The sequence below is a fragment of the Nannospalax galili genome, unplaced genomic scaffold (assembly GCF_000622305.1).
Source record: "Nannospalax galili isolate Female #2095 unplaced genomic scaffold, S.galili_v1.0 scaffold307, whole genome shotgun sequence".
In the NCBI taxonomy this organism is placed as follows: Eukaryota; Metazoa; Chordata; class Mammalia; order Rodentia; family Spalacidae; genus Nannospalax; species Nannospalax galili.
Window position 1 is genome coordinate 378,537 of NW_008359625.1, and position 17,731 is coordinate 396,267.

The following is a 17,731-nucleotide window of genomic DNA, read 5'->3' on the forward strand; positions in this document are numbered from 1 at the left end:
ACTGGAGTTAAGGACGGTTCGTAGCCACCATGTGGGTGCTGGGAATCGAACCTGGTCCTCTGCAAGAGCAGTCAGTGCTCTTAACTGCTGAGCCATCTCTCCAGCCCTGGAAAAGTTTTCTTAAGTTACATTGTTAAGTTTGTGCATGCTTCTTGTTGCATTTTAAATTCATTTTAGCTTGTCTAATTTCAGAATAAGATGTAAGTTTAGTAAAGAGCCCAAATAGCTGTTATTCATGTCTCCTCAATCAGAGTCTGTTCGTAGATGTGACTAGAATCCCATAATTAATAATATGACTCTCAGTAATGACTCTTAGTGTCTCTGCTTATGTGTGACTTCTGCCTCGCCTCCATTTTTTTATTTATTATTTTTTTATTTTATGTGTGTGAGTGTACTGCCTGCACATATGTAAGTGCACCTGTGTCATGCAATGCCAAGGAGGTGAGAAGATGGTGTCAGTTCCCCCAGAACTGGAATTATAGACAGTTGTTAGCCACCATGTGGGTACTGAGAAGTGAACCCAGGTCTCTGCAAGAGGAAGCAGAACCCTTAACCACTGAACCATCTCTCTAGTTCCCTCACTTCCAATTTTTAGAAAATCCCTCTGTTTCTGGGAGTCTACAATGGGCTGTTTCACACAGCTCATGTGAATGACATACTTGAGTACTCCGAGCCACTTCTATGCATCCTGTCACTTGACTCTGCCTCCCTCTTCCAGGAAGTTGCTTGCAGAGGACTCTTCACTGTCACTGCCCTGGAGCTCACCCAGAGCCTCTGGGCCAAAGACAGTATCTCATGTCCTGTGACACAAACACTGGGGGACCAAAATGGCTCTGCATTCTTCTCAGTCCGCCACAATTCCAAAGCCATTCAGGTAGAGACAGAAGTAGGAATAGAAGCCTGGTGTCTCTCAGGCACTCAAGTCTGGCCTGTGCTCAGCCCACACCAGCTTGGCATCCTCCTACAGCCATCATTCCTTGGGCACAGACATGCTGCAGTGGGTGGGCTAAAGAACCAATTTGAAGCTATACAGCAGCAAACAGTATCTCCAGTTCCTTGTGCCATTAACGTTCCTCAGCACTCAGTTGTGCATGCCAGATTATATCTCCAACAGTGGACATCTCTAGACGTGACATCAGACCATACTGATAGCACTTATGTTTCTATTTTGATTCAGCTATAGAAAAAACAAGAAATTAACTTGGTCAGAGTTATTATTCGTGCTTCATGAAGCCACGTGTGCTAATTGATTTATGTGTTAATCAAAGGATAAGAGACTTCCATTTCACCATGATAAGATACTCTGAGCACTGTACTAACTGGGGAGAGGAGGGACACTAGATGTTTAAGATTCAAAGATCTCAGTCTTGTGAATAGACATACAGACCAGAGTCTTGAAGCCTGTGTTGTCACAAAAGATATCACAGGTACCGAAATTCAGGTGCTCTTTGAAAGATGTTTTCTTCCCCTTTGTGAAATGAGTCCTTGTGTCCATCAATTTCCTATTTAAGTTACCAAGAATTCAGACAAGCAAAATATAAGATAGATTATCCTGAGTTTTGAAAAAAAAGTGGGCCTCTGACTGCAGAAGGGAGCTCACCACGTTAAAAGCGAATAATAAAGACAGACAACAAAAACAGTTCTAAGACAAGTGTTGGGAATAAGTCTAAGTAACAAATCAGGAAAAAAAATTCCTGGATTTACCCAAAGGTGAATGAGTGATCTCTGTCAGAGACCAGTAAGAAAATGATGTAAGATGGTTTGCAAGGAAGGTGCAGGACTGGGACTTCCTCCAGGCACATTCAGCCCTGCTCCAGTTCCAGCCTTCATTAGACCAATTTTGGTTTTCCACTGGAAGAGTTATTGTATTTAAGGTCGTGTTAAAATGGGCACTGGTGTCCAGCAAGGCTGAGTGTGACTAAGGACCTTGGCCTTAATGGAGATGAGTGGGTTTCTACTTCAGCAACTGGAAGTCTAGATGATAACAGAACAAACTGAGGTGAGTGACTGATTGTTGGGCCTTGATCACAGGATGTCAGCTTTTGAAGCACAGCGTGTCAGCTCTGTTCCTATAAAGTACCGTTCATTTCCTAACATGCGTTGAAATGTTTGGATGCTTACAGGCTCTCCCTTTGGGATGTCCTTGTTAGTTCTGGATGTCACACTGCACTCAGAGTAATGACTTGCTTGTAGTAATATTTAAATAGAGCTAAATGGGAAGGGGGGAAAGGAATTTCCTTGCACGAAACTGTATGGCCCCCATTATAAGGCCAATAAGGTAGTTTAACAGCCCAAGCCCATGTTAAAGGCCCAGAGACGAGGTAGCATAGTTAAGCAAATGGCATCAGCATAGGCCACAAGGAGCTGGTGGGGAGGAAGTCACAAGGGAAGATGAAAATGAGGTTGGTCGTGACTCTCCACAGTAGCCCATGCATTCCTCCTTCCTCTCCACCCACACCTGTCTACCACGTATTCCTAAATGGAAACACAGGGAACTGCAAAGGCACAATAGGGGAAGCAAGGCAAGGGAGAGAAGCTACTGAAAGGCAAGGAATGAGATGTCTGTTAGTTCTGCAGAGGAGCGTGCCAAAAAGGGGCATTTAATGAGATTTCGCAGAGCCATTTTAAAAATATTTTATTAACTTATTTTATGTGTGTAAGTCTATTGCCTGTATGTAAGTGCTCCTGTGTCATGCAATGCCCATAGAGGTCAGAAGGAGTCAGATCCCTTGGAACTGGAGTTACTGATGGTTGTTAGCTGCCCTGTGGGTCCTAGGAGCTGAACTCAGGACCCTACAACAAGAGCAGCCAGTCCAGCCCCTTCTTAGAGCTATTAAAAAAGTAATATCACAAGGCACTTAGGAGCAATGTAATTTAAGTGATCCTGTTAAGTGCCGTAGTCAAGGCCTAGGTTCTGTCGGAAAGGAAGACTGTGGAGGTCTAGGGAAGGGAGGAATGAGGTTCTGCCTACAAATATTGAGTTAACGCCTTTGCTTTCATTCCTAGCCATCTCTTGATAAGAAGTTATCTAGACAGCAACCCAGCATAGAACTGGGAAAATGAACAGCAGACCCCAGTCTTATCTAAAGGAATGTTGGCAACTGATTGCTGCTAGATGAGGAAGAGCTGATCTTCCTAAAACAAGGAACTGTGGGTAGGCTGACTAGACTCAGAGGTTGGACAAACACTAGGGAACGGATGGGGGCGCCGACAACACAGTGGACAGTAACGGGGATTACAGAGTATATGGGCTCCAGTGGGGGGCAGGGGGTGGGCGCTATGGGAGGGTGCCATTTGGGAAGTGGGTATATAAATGAGTAAGATTGTTTGGGATGTTCTGTAAGATATACACACACAAAAAAAATCAACAAATTAAAAAAAGTTATATTTGAGGAGGAAGCATAAAAATCTATGTCATGTTAATTAATAGAGGTGATAAACATTACCATTGAAATGTACCTGATGCCTTCATACCCATACTCAGGTGCCAAGGATCCAAGTGTAACCGACTGTGACTAGTAATAATCAGACACGTGGAGATTAGAGACACATGTGCAAACATCTAACTAAGCATTAGTAGCACTAAAAATGAGTCTTTCTGTAGGAAATGGTATATTTTAAAATGAAATGGAGATCTTTTTTAAAGGTTAAAAACTCATTCAATTTTATGTATGGTGGCGCACGCCTGTAGTCCCAGCACTTGGGAGGCAGAGACAGGCAGATCTCTGAGCAAACCTAAAAATTTTATAGCCACTTTTGAAAGAGATGTATCTTTGCTCTGGAAATTGTTATTGAATATGTTAAAGCTGTAATGAAATGTTTCTTCTAATCATGTGGTTATTAAATAAACACAAAGAAGTTATCTAGGGAAGATTTTTGCCTAGTTCTGAGTGTACAGTTTATTAATTACTTTGTAAGAAAAATGTGGCTTCAAGAGTTTTTTTTCAAAATTCCTTTGTTGGAGCTGGAGAGAGAGAGCTCAGCGGGTAAGAGCACTTGCATCTCTTCCAGAGGACCCCGGTTCTGTTCCCAGGACCCACATCACACAACTGCCTGTAACGCTAGCTCTGGGGGATCTCTCACACCCTCTGGTCTCCTTAGGCACCTACACACACGGCACACACACAAATAAATAAATAATAAATAAATAAATACAAAAATCTTTAAAGAACTCCTCCCCACCCCACCCCACCCCCGCCCACTTCAAACTGGCACAGGCCTATAACTCCAGCTACTCTGGAGGTTGAGGCAGGAAAATTCAAAGTTCAAGGCTAGGTTGGTCTGCAGTGTGAGTTCAAGGTCATCCTAGGCAACTTTGAACTTTACCCCCCCACACACACAATAAACAAACGAATGAATGAATGAATAAATAAATAAATAAATAAATAAATAAATAAATAAATTAAATAAATAAGAAACCTGAAGATATAGCTCAGTGGCAGAGTGCTTTGCAAGGCCCTTAGTTCAATCCTCAATACTGTGAAAAACTACATTTCTCAAACTGTTGCTATTATTGCCTCTCAAGCATGAGTAGATTTCTACACAAAATAAATGGCACTATGTGCACATGCGTGTATGTATGTTTGCATGTATGTGTGTACATATGGACATGTGTATGTAGGTGCAAATGTATGAGTACAACTATGTGCATGTGAGTGCATGTATACGTGCCCGTGTGTATCTTAAGTGCATTAAGGCAGTGTACACAGCACTTCCCACATACCTCTCTTTCCCTAGGGAATTGCTCCAAAGTAGAAGTTGTTCTTAAACAACCATTGCACACTATAAAGTCTGGAACAGATCATGTGGCCCAGGCTCCTTACCTCCATGAAGTCAAGATATTTTTAAAATCATATTTTATTAATAAGGACCACCCTGTGATGGGAGCTGTTTCTTTCTATCACACTGACCCCCATCAAACCGTCCCAGCCCAGAGTCTCTTTGATGAAACACTAAACAATACAGTGTACAGAAATGGGAGGCTATGAGTAATCTGAGGATTAGTTTGCCCTAGTCAGAGTCCTGGCATATCGTCTTGTGTGTGACACCTGCTCACTTGCTAAAGGATGGCTGGCAGAGTTCACAGTGCTGGTGTATGGTCCTTAGTTCAGTTCTCAGTCCTGCTAGTTCTGGAGGCTGGGTGCTGAGTCCCCTGCTTTCCAATAACTATGAAAGCACATTTGCTTGCACAGAACATGCTTCCAGCCTCTCAGCTGCTTGTCCAGAGTCCTGATTCCTCTCACTCTGCCCCTCCGGCCCCAGCCACTGGCTCTCTGAGGTCCACTTGGAAGCTCTTGTCCAACCCACACCTGCTCTTTCTTTTTGTCTTTCCTCTACCTGATCAGCCTGTCATTGGCTTCTGTGCTTTGCTTGCTCCTTGCTGGGGTCCTATCCAGGTTCAAGACTCCCTTTTTTCATCACTATTCCCATGCCAGTACCCTAACAGGATAACTTGAGATATGACACCAGTGAGTTTCACTGTTGCTCACCAAAGACAGACAGATTTGCCCTCAATGCCTTATATTAACAACAGGGAGCCAGCTGGAGATGTTCATGCGTTTTTCCTTTCCCTATCTCTACAACTACAGAAATAGCTTGGTGGATAGCCTTCAAGCACTTACTCATCAGCAGACCCTCAGCACATGAAAGTTGGCACATGTGCAAAAGATTCTTACTATATTCTTGCTCTGAGAGAGAGAGAGAGATAGAGAGAGAGAGAGAGAGAGAATAGACAGACAGATAGATAAATGATAGATAAACTATTAATCTAAAAGAATCACGTTTTTTTCTAGGTACTGCATTCCATAAGCCTATTCTGAATATATCATAACTATACTTACCACTTCAGAGTGACAGTGAGTAGGAGGAATCAAGAGGTAACATTTATTCCTAAGGTCAAATGAGTCTCATAAGCAGGTATGTTACCCTTCTGTCACTGTTGTGACAAACAGCCACAAACTTGTTGGCTTTAAACACCTCAGATTTACCATCTACAGGTCTATAGGCATCTGATAGATCTCACTGGGTAAAAATCTAGGTGTTGGCTAGCAGCATTCCTTTCTGGAGGCTTTAGGGGAGAATCCATTTCCAGGCCTCTTCCACACTTCCACATGCCCAGAGGCTGTCGCATTCCTGGGCTTTTTCCCTTCTTCCTCAACCTTCAAATCCAGCATTTCTCCTGTGGTTCTGGTTCCCTGGAAGCACTGGCAGAAAGAGTTCTTTGACTTTGAGTCCCATGTGGTTAGACTGAGCACATTGGATACTACAGGATAATCCCCCTTCTCGATGCCTTCCATTTAACCATATCTGCATACTAACTGTGCCATGTAAACATATAAAATAGCATAGTCTGGGGTGCTGAAGATTAAAGTTTAGGGCATGGGCATCTTTGTTGGAAACAATATTCTGCTTACAACAGCAAGTTGCCGAATTTTACAAGCAATTAAAGGGAAGAAATTAAATGGGGGAGAAATGGTAGTGAAGGGAGCAGCAAAATGCTTTAGTACTTACTTACATCCCAGGTCTGGAGCCAAAAAACTCAACCAGTCAGTGAATATGCCAGTCTTGTATGAAGGCAGACGCATCTCAGAGTTTCATGAGTATCTATTGCTCAATGTATACTGAGTTATAATATATTTAGTAAAATATTTGCATGTATAGCTGTATCATGATGTGTGATTTTGATGACAGTACAGGGTTTAAGCAAGAAAACATTTTCTAGCTGGCTGGAGTGAAGAGGACAGTTAGCTTAACTGAACATGAGTTGAGTCTAAGGGGGGTTGAGTAGCTCAGCTTTTTGGCCTTGAATAAGTTGTCTAAAAGCAGTTTGTCAGTGTCCATTTCCGTATGTGGCATGAAGCTGTCGATCCAAAGATCTCTTTCATTCTGTGCCGAGGTTCTCAACCATGAGGACAATTGCTTCTGCTAGTTATTTACCCAAAGAATAATCAAACCCTATGTCACAGAGCTCTGAGTTGTTCCACCATTTGACAGAAAGCTAGTCCCACCAGGACCTTGGTTCTCCAACACCAATGTTCACTTCACTGCTCATTAGAACTGAAGAAATGTAAGCATCGCCCAAGCCAAGATGGGGTGTAATCTCCAGATAGGCAGCACACCCCTTCCTCAAGGGCTGGAGTTGGGTTGCTTTCCAAGTTGTTGGTGACCAGCCTCCCTTGCCAGGCTTGGCGGTGAGATCACCAACCGAGTGCAGGACAGATGCCGATGGGCCTGCTATTCTGGCATGCTCCCAAGTGAACCACTGCTCTCCTCTCTCAAAAGAGTGCCAGCACCGGGACTCACTGTATGGTCCAGCCTGTCACTGAGCAGGACTCAGCTCTTCTTCCTTTGTGCGTGGTTTACATTTTTCTGTCATGAATCCTTTCTTGGATATGAGGGATGAGGGGGGTTTCTCAGATTTGATTTCTCAGTGGGAACTGTTTGCTTTGGAAGCCACCTACACCAAAGCTAATTGAGAACAGAGCTTGAATGAGGGCCCAAGAACAGCACCGAGTGAACTTTTTGGTGGGCTGATTTCTGTTCATTTGTCAGAACTGGGTTGTGGCTCCTTGTCCTAATACTAGGATCCACTGTTTCCCAAAGACTGCACAGCATAATGTGTTTTACTTTGAGTTGTCACCTACCATGGAATAATAATTCATTCCATTAAAGTTAAGTATATAAAGTCTTCATTAAAGAAGCTACTGTATATCCCGGTCCCTACAACCCAGCAATTAAAAGTCTGGGAATCTCCATTCACTCTGTGCTCCTCAGATCTAAATGTGATGAGCTTCTATTAGAGAGATTACAGTAAAAAATAACAATCAGCTCTCAGATGATCCCGTGTGGAGGGGAAGGGTGGGGAGGAGTAGATTTGGCTGAGGACAAGCCCAGACTTTCGTCACTGGGACAGACCAAAGTGTTAACACAAAGGGAAGACCAGAGCATCCTGCACGCGCATTTCAGCCTCAGATAACATGGCCTGTGCGCTGGCTTGGCCCACGCCCTGACCTCCAGGCCAGGTCCCCTACCTCAGCCACCCTGCCCTGCCCAGCTGCGAACATGCTCAGCGGATCCGGGTCCCACGGAAGACGGTGCCTGGCCACACTCTCCCAGTGAGTCCTGCACTTTTCTGCTTCGATTTCTCTTTTCTTTCTTTCCTTTATTTTTCCCCCTCTAACAAAAGAATTGTTTAAAAAATGTGGGAGTCGGGAGCAGAGAGACTCGGAGCAGAGGGAGGAAGGCAGGGAGGGAGTGTGTAAAACTTTGCAGTCTCAACTGCTAAGTGGTTCGGATTCACTGGTTTTTCACTTTTCCATTTTTATGGTGTCTTAGCAGGGGGGGTTTACCTAAGAAGAAGTTTCCACCTTCCAAAAAAGAAAATTCATGGGGCATTGTGTTGCTAAACTGAAGATCTGCTGTTCATTTGGACCGGAGTCCTCTGCCTCAGAGCCACCTATTTGCAGAACTCAGAGATTTCAGAAAGTCACCCGTTGCCCAATCCCTAAGTAAACAGGAGCCCTCAGCACACTGACCATCTGACTGAGCCAGAGCAAGACCCACAGCATATGCTATTGATCAGGGGGCTGTTCAGATAACCCGGAGGCTTTAGGACCATGAAATCCTGGGATGTGGAAGCCAGAAGGGGCCTCTGGGATCCTTTGGGGCTGATACTGCCCTGTAGACACCTAGCCCAAAGGGGTAACTCAGTTTACCAAAGTCAAACCACAGTCAGTAGAGAGGCCCTGCTTCCATATTCCTTGAGCAAGGGCCCTTTTCACACTGGCGTTTATGAGGTTTGAAAACCCTACTGAGTCTTGGGAAAAGGTGGTGTGCAAGATTAAGGGCACCAAATGGCCCTTCAGTGAGCTTTTCCCATTTCCGAGAGTTTTGGCCCGGATTCAGATTCCCAGTCTCTGTTCCAGTTGTTCCAGTGTTTGTGCAACAGTTAATCAAATAAACAGAAGAACTCAGCGGGGTCCCAAAAATGAGAGCCCATGTCCACCATGTTTGCAGATTTCTTGGTTCACCAGTTTTTGTAAGTTGGTCGCTCAAATGGGAGAGCTCAAGTGACCATAGGGGCTATCTGTATGTCTAGGGCTTGTTAAACTTTTTTAAAAGGTAAATTTAAGCCGAGCGTGGTGGTGCACGCCTTTAATCCCAGCACTTGGGAGGCAGAGGCAGGGGAATCTTTGTGAGTTCAAGGCCAAGCCTGGTCTACATAGTGAGTTCCAGGACAGCTGGGGCTACAGAGACCCTGTATCAAAAAGACAAAAAATAAAAGGTAAATTTAGTCTTTTAATCCTATTATGTGATGGAGGCATTCTGGCTCAATGAGTTTTGATCTAAAGTCCAGAGTCCCCTCTACACTGTCCAGTCACAGCTTGTGCATCTCCATTCCATGCCCCCTGCCTCCTCCAACCCATCCCCCGTCTACCCTAAAGCTTCCATAGAATCCTAGATCTCAGTAGAAAGGCTCAGAAACCACTGATGGTGCTTAATGCCTTCATTTAAGATGGAAGCTGAGGCATGTGGAGATAAAGGCCTTGTCCAGGTTCCACAGCTGGTCAGCAACAGACCCTGGAATACTAGGGAAAAGCTTCTTTCTGTCTCCCCACCCCACCCCCCGCCCTTTCAACACCTGGTCCTGGCTCCTTGCTGCCCCAGCATGCCTGTGGTTCTAGCAATTTACTTTCTCCATACTTCTCTCCTGACTTTCAACAGTTCTGTCCTTCCACCTGGATGACTGTGATTTCCTCTCATGTGGTCCCTGGCGAGTCTCCATCGCTTCCCCATCCAATCCCTACCTCAGCCCATTTTCATCTTTGAGGATACAGCCCACTTTCCTTAATTCATCAGAGTTCTCCTACCATATTCTTTATTGTGAGCTTCACTGCTCTAGCCGAACCAGATCTGAATAGCCATTCAGATCACTTTTCCCTAAACCATCACATATAAGCTGCCCCATCTCTTCACAATCTCCTGCCCTCCTCCCTAAGCATCCCTTAATCCCTCTCTTCTCCACTCGAATAACCTGTGTGTATCCTTCTATTATTAGACTGGTACCATAGGCAGTGGGCAGCATGTCTGATGGCAATGTTTGAGTCAATGTTTTGAGGGCAGAAAATGTTTTGAATTTTTGAATCTTCAGTGTCCAGGATGGTGCTAATACTGATTTTGCATATGTGTATGTGTAAATATGTATTCATATACACATATATATTCATGTCTGTATATATAAATATGTATTCACACATACATATATGTATATATAAATATGTAATTGTATATGCATATATGTATATGTAAACATGTATTCATATGCGCATATATCTTCTTAAGTATCCCATTACTGGAGAAATCAAGCTCATTTCATTTCATCTAAGTTTAAGCTTTTTGTTTCAGTCATTTAAACACCTAAGAGGCCTCTGCACCCTCTGCTTTCTGAGTATAGGCTAAATGCTGAAGCAGGTGACCAACAAAATGAGGTCTAAATGCCTGAGAATTTCTGTCTGACACTTTATCTCAGTTTCATCACCTACAGAGCAAGATTGGCACTAACTGTCTTTTCAATGAGGTGCATTAAAATTCTCAACCGTGAGGACCTACACAAGGGCTGTTATTTTCTGGAGCAGGTGCAAAGGGCTGTTCCATTCTGCAGGTTTCCAAATGTGTTTAACTTGTTCTGGTGAGATCATGGAGAGATGCTGGCACATAGCTCAGCATTTTCCCTGTTCTTTGTATCATGTTCCCAGAGTTTGTGAAGTTTACTTCAGTCAAGATGTTGGGTTTCTCGGAGCTGTTTTAGTCCAGGATTGTGTTTCTTACTAATCCCCAGGATGAAAGTTGTAGATCTTCAAGATGAAAGCCATTGTGTGATTCTTGTGTCACATTTTGTGACAAATGTGGAAGGACATATATACATTTTAAAGCCATTGAGCCAATGAAATAGGGGAGATTCTGTAGCTCGCCTTACTATTGTCTGAGGGAACTAACAGAAATATCGCAGTGAAGTAAATAAATGTTTGGCATAATTTTATGAGAATCTTTAGAAATGACAGAAGAAATGTACCCAAAAATATTCCTGTAAAAAGTATTGGAATACCTGTTTTATCCAGTGTGGTCTGTGAGTGGTACACTCTGATTTTTCCAAGAGGTTGGATTTCTTATTAATAATAGAAACTACTTCTTTCTCTTTCTTTAAAAACAATGTTATAATATATTTAAAATAACTCCCCTTTTCTGAGAGTTGTAATTATCAGCACAATTTTTAGACATGCTGTAAACATAAATGCCTCAGAGGATAAGACACTCATCCATAAAAATTGGTCCAGTTACCACTTCAACTGCATTTTTAAAAATTTTTATTTATTATTTTTTATTTTATATGTATGAATGTAATGCCTGCACTTAGGTAGGTTTACCCTTGTCATGCAATGCCCACAGAGGTCAGAAGAGGGGGTCAAATTCCCTAGAACTGGCATTATAGACAATTGTTAGCCATCATGTGGGGTGCTAGGAATCAAACCCTGGTCCTCTGCAAGAGCAGCCAGTGCTCTTAACCATGGAACAATCTCTCCAGCCACTCCAACCCTTTCCTTTTGTCTCCTCTGACAGCTAGCAGTTCATTTGCTTCTCATGTCCTATTCTGTTCTGCAGTAGCCCAGGACATTAGGAAACCATCAGTTAGAACTATATTCAAAGTGAAAATCAACAGTCCAGTTAAAGTGGACTTTTCTCTTACAAAGCAAAGGCCATGCACATTTTGTGACTGGTGATTTATATTCCAAAATGGACATTTTTTAAAAAAGCACACTTGGTTTCAAAGATAGGTTTGTTTTTTTTTAAGTATAAATTTCTGAATTTGTGTATGTGTGTGCACATGTGCATGTGTGTGTGCGTGCGTGTGTGGGTGTATAAATGTAGGTGCTCACGTGAAGGTCAGAGGACAACTTTTGGGGGTTCTCTCCTTCCACCTTTTGAGGCAAGGCGTCTCATGCTTCTGCCACTCTGTGTACCCAGACTAGCTGGCCTACAAGCCTCCAACCTATCCTCCTGTTTCCACGCCCCACTTTTCTAGAGGAGTATGGGGATTGCAGATGTGAGCCACCATCTCTGACATTTGGTGGGTTCCAGGTGTCAAACTCAGGTCCTCTGTCTCTGTGGCAGGTGCTTTTACCTGCTAAGTCATCTCACTGACCCAAAAGATAAGTTTATATTAATTGAGTTTTCTAGGACTCCTTTCTGTGAAGAGTAAGATTACAATATTTCTGAAAAATAGGAAAGAACAGCATAAAAATGGGTAACTGTGCTTTGCAAGTACTGAGCGTTCAGTCAAGGATATCACTGAAATGTGATGATGGGGCTTTCTGCAACCTCTATGGAGATGCTCTTGATTTTCTGCATGTGTCTTCCCTGCGAATGGCCACATATACCACCTAGGTGCCTGGTGGCCACGTTGGGTGCTATTTGCATAGTTCTTTTCCTTCTTTCTGCCTTTGGCCTGTTGATCCTTGAAATAAACCCTCATTTTATGCTGCTTATGGCATCCCTCCTCGCCACCGAAAATACCTCTATAGAGGCTGGTTCAGCAAGAAGAAGAGGGTATGGGTGAGGAGCTCTGCTCTCCTCAGGAAGATGACTTCTCCCCGGCATTCCTAACTGGGTGGTGAGGATGTGTTTCCCACAGACACACAGCTGCCTTCTATGCACTGGCTTCTGAAAAAGGTGGCTGTGGACCTGCTGGCCCGAGATCCCAACTACCATGTGGAATGGTGTTTGAAGCTCCAAAATCCAATTTACAAATGAAAGTTTTGGAAAGGCCTTTCTATAAATGTAGTGCTGCCTGGGATTCATTTCCAACCCTAATTGAGTTTTTAAGAGGAGTCTTTAAAAATCTGTAAACCTCCCTCATTTCCATCTACTCATTCAACAAATATTCATTGAGAGTTTCCTGTACTAGTCAGTCCTGTTGTACTGGGCATTAAGAACATGAAAAAATAACAAAGCACAGACTCTGGCTCCAAGCTTATGGCATCCTTCAACCTCCCAGACAATGCATAAGTCTGTTTAATCACCCCCACACACACACACGTACCATCTAGCAAACACATGCACATGCACACAGGCACACATACACATGTCCACACACACATACACACACATACACATACACACACACATACACACACATACACATACACACACACACACACACACACACATACAGGTTCATTTCAGACTGTGGCTTCAGTCAGAGCAGTACAGCTCTATGGATAGCATTATCTACATTGCTAGTCTCTTTTTCTCATGATCTTCTGAAAGAAAAACACTTTTCTTTATGACCTCATATATATGTATAGACATATATATAATGTACATATGTATATATGAAGCAAAATATTCTCAAAACAGTGTTCACTTTTGCAACTATATATGATATTTATATATATATCATATATGATACTTCTAGACCACTCTCCTTCACATTAAAATGTGAGTCCTGACCCACTAGAGAGATTTCATAAGCTGCAAACTGGTCACATACTGAACTATGAACCACTGAGTGTATGATGTGAGCTTGCTTGCTAGGGTTCCTGTGTTCACAGCAAATCAGGAACTTCTGCTAGTCAGTGACCACCCAGGCTGCTAGATCCAGAGTTCAGCCTGGAGATTGAAGGAAAGGGTTTTTGGGTAGAAGTCAGAGGGCCTCAATTCTAGTCTGGCTTCTGTTATCTGCACTGTGATCTCCAGAAAGCCACTTCAACTTGCTGCAGCATGGCTGTTTAAAAGATGCTCATGCCTGCCATGCCCAACTCAAGGATGAGCAAGGACATCCAGCATAATGACATCCCATAAAGTATACACAAGACTATTAAGTGCAAACCCAGTGAAGTTATCGTTAAATTACCTTATTTTTTTCCAATTAAAATTTAGTGTTAGAGGAGCAGCTTAGAGAGACCATATGTTCTCAACAGAGCTGGGCAAGAATCCTTAAACAGGCTACACTATGCTGCAACTTAATAAGTGAAAATCTCAGAGTCACATTTGTTTGTGATGTTATAACTAGGTTTATAGTTAAGAAACACAGCCAGGTCATCCTCACCCCTCTGTCCTTTTTCTGGTTTTAAAAATCAAAGAAATAACTAGGTGGTCGGTGGATTGTTGAGTCCCAAGTCAATTTGTGAAGGAGCATACTTTGCCTGATATTATCTGTTCTTCCCCACAAGGTTTATAAACAGTCATTTCCACTGTGTTTAAAGCCACTTTTTTTTTTTTAATTAAAAGCAACTGATGTTAAACAAGATTAATTGGTATGGGAGACACTTTTATTAAGAAAAGTTTAAAACAAAAACTTCTAGGTGAAATATGGTATTTTTCTCATTGATCTTTCGCTTTTCCTTTATAATTTATTCTAAACCTCATCCCATACAGATGTTGACTAAAATGAATGCTTCTTTCAACTTGTACTCAGTCAGTTCCTGTTCAGAGAACTCAGCCTAGACATTTGTAAGCCACCCCTGCCTGCTCTATTTAATTCTCCATCTTTGCTCTCCCTTTCCATGAATGCTTGCTCATTGTGTTAGCCAGCTTTCTGTTTACTTTGACAAATATCTGAGCTAAGCAACATTAAGTGAGAAAAGGTTTATTTGGTATCTTGATTCAGAGGTGTTGATCCAGGATCACTTACCTTGTGACTTTGGGCCTGTGGTGGCATAATGCATCATGGCACAAATGTATCATGAAGGGGCAGCCTGCTCACCTTGTCACTGGGAAAAAGGAAGACATGTAAGGGCCAGGGTCGAGGCATTCTCCTGACAACTTCTTCCGAGTAGGCCCCACCAGTTAATAGTTCTACTCCAAACATTTCTACAGACTAGGGCCCAAGCCTGTAACTCATGACCCTTTGAGGGAATGTTCTAATCTATTCTATAGCACTAAACTGCAAGGAATACCTTCACTCTTCTAGAATGTGCTTCGCCACATCTCTCTGCCCTTCACTTTGGATGAAGCAGAAAGAAGATAAAATAATAACAAAATAAAAAGAAAAGAATATGAACTTGTCACTTTTCCTCTTTAGGAGGTAGAACACTGTTCACAGAGAAGTATGCTGAGGCCAATGGGCTTCGAGATCCTGGATTGTAAAGCCAAAGGGATGGCTTTAGGGAGGACCAATGCTAAGCTCTGCTCTCTGGCAGGAGGCCTCTGTGATGTAAAGCCAGGGCCAAGTCTCAACACTTCTACTGGACAGCCAGGTCTCACAGCACTAAGTGCCATGTTCTTGGCAGACTCGAATTGAAACAAGGGCAAATGATATTCCGCCTCCCACATCTGTGTAAAGTCACACTAGTTCCTAAGTGTGACTTTGAGCATTATAGTGGTTTGAGTATGAAATGTCTCTCCACAGGCTCATGTGTTGTTAGCTTGGTCCCCCAGCTAGTGAGGCTATTTTGAGAGGTTGTGGAAACTTTAGGAGCTAGAGCCTAACTGGAGGAAAGTCACTGGGGGCAGGTCCCTGGACATGGGTATCTGGCCCTGGCTGCTCTCTGCTTCCTGTCCACCATGCGACGTGAAGGACCTCTTCCACTTCATGCTCCTAATGTCATGATGTTCTGCCCAAGTACATAGGGCCAAGCAGTTAGGCATAGAACCCTCTGAAACTGTGAGTCAAAATTAGCACTTCCCCCCCGACCTTAAGTGTTTCTCTTAGGTATTTTTACCACAGCCATGAAAAATGTAACTACTGTGAGTAAGTTGCTCCATTTCACTGTACCCTGCCTTCTCTGTCTCTGAAAAAATGTATACTACCTGCCTTGCTGGGTAGTGACGGCTAAAGGTTAAAGTCACACAAAAGCGCATGAACTACAATGAATGTTTAAATCACTACTGTATTTCCTTCCACCCCTTGCCTTTCCCGTTGAGCATTCCTCTCCTCAAAGGCCCCAGAACTGCTTTGTCCCATGATGGGGCAAAGGCTACAGAATTTAGTTTGTAATTGACCTGCATTCATTAGAATACCTCCTATATTTCAAAAAATCTCCATCTGATTTTTAGTTCATTCATTTACATACTATTTAGGAAGTAGGAAAGGAAGGAAGAATCCACATGGCTAGCTCCTGGATAAGTACAGGGAATTTGTTAAAAACTGACTTTTTAGACAAAAAAAGTGTAGATTTCTATTTTCTTAGTTATCCTCCACCAGGTATACTGGGAAGGATGGTATTGTAAGATGGAGGGATTTGTTTGCCGGCAAATGCCACCAGTCTTCAAGTCTTGACAGGTGAGATGAGAAGAGTATATACTGAGAATATTGATTTCAGGGGCTGGCGAGATGGCTCAGAGGTTAAGAGCAGAAGACCAGAATTCAGTTCTCATCACCCACAATCACCAGGCAGCTCACAACCGTCTATAACTCCAGATCTAGGGAATCTGATACCCTCTTCTGGACTCTGGGGGGAATCTGCTCTCATGTGGCATGCACATGCACATATACATAAATAAAAATAATAAAAGTCTTATTGAAAAGTATTGACTTCAGGGCTAGAGAGATAGCTCAGTTGGTAAAGTGCTTTCTGTGCAAACATGAGGACCTGAGTTTGATCTCCATCAGCCACATAAAAAGTTAGGTATAATGGCACATACTTGTAATCCCAGCACAGGGGAAGTAAGGATAGAAAGATCTGTGGAGCTCACTGGCCGGCCAGTCTAGTCAAATTGGAAGCTCCAGGTCCCAATTGAGGAACCTCATCTCAAAAAATAAGGTGGATGGCTCCTGGTTCCTTGGGTGAATGACACCCAAGGTTAACCTCCATCCTCCACACTCTTGTACGCATATGTACATGCACCTGCACGCACGCACACACACACACACACACATGTGTACTCATACATGTGAAATAAATTAAGAGAAGAAAAAAAGAATATTGACTTCAACATCTGGAAAATCTTGAATGCTGGGCCCATCATTTTAGTAACAGTGTAGCCTTAACAAAGTACATGATTTCCCTGGACTTCTTTGTGCATTTGTGTACAAAAAGAGGAAAATAACTGCAAAGTAGCTAGCACACTGCCTGGCAAGAGTTCAAAAGGCAGGGAGGGGGAGGTGAAAGCATGGGTGACTCTGAGGAGGTGAATTTGTTTCCTGGGACTGCCATAACAAAGTGCTACGAACTGGGTGGCTTAGAACAACAGAAACTTATTGTCTAATGGTTCTGGAAGCTTGAAGTCTGACATCAAAGTGTCAACAGGGACATTCTTCCCCTGAGACCCGTAGAAAAGGATCTGTCCTTACTTCTTGGAGTTTCTGATGGCCCCAGATGTTCCGCGGCTGGTGGCAGCATGACTGTAGTTTCACATTCCCTCCTCGCTGTGTCTCTCACATAGTCCTCCCTCTGTGCGTGTCTGTGTCTGTGTCCAAAGAGCACCAGTCTTATTGAATTGCATTCCACAGACGTGACCTCATCCTAACCTCATTACATCTGCAAAGAACCTATGTCTAAATAAGTCACGGCAAATGCTGGGGATTAGGACATCAAACTCTTTCTGTGGGGAACACAATTCGATCCATAAACAAGTATGCAGATATCTTAGAATTACATTAGATGTAACAAATCTAGCCACCTTTTAAAGTTTGCTGAGGTCTGGAGATCACAAACTGGGCAAACCTTTTGTGTCCTAGAGAGGCCTGTTGGAGAGAGCCTCCTAAAAGGTGACTATTTCCTAACCATAGAAG

The 17,731-nt window shown here is 43.0% G+C and overlaps 1 protein-coding gene across 10 annotated transcripts in view; it reads left to right on the top strand.

Moving 5' to 3' along the window:
• Positions 1-17,731, top strand: part of Cald1 (caldesmon 1) — a 188,233-nt gene that overhangs the window by 107,556 nt on the left and 62,946 nt on the right. Inside the window, exon 1 of one of the 10 annotated variants that reach the window (XM_029558849.1) lies at positions 7,916-8,114. The exons of 8 other annotated variants lie outside the window; for them this stretch is intronic. In XM_029558849.1, coding sequence (XP_029414709.1) covers positions 8,062-8,114 — 53 coding nt within the window. In that variant the 5' untranslated portion in view covers positions 7,916-8,061. Of the gene's footprint in view, positions 1-7,915; positions 8,115-17,731 lie in introns of those variants that run through there. One more of the 10 variants, XM_017795694.2, reaches the window with a different exon arrangement.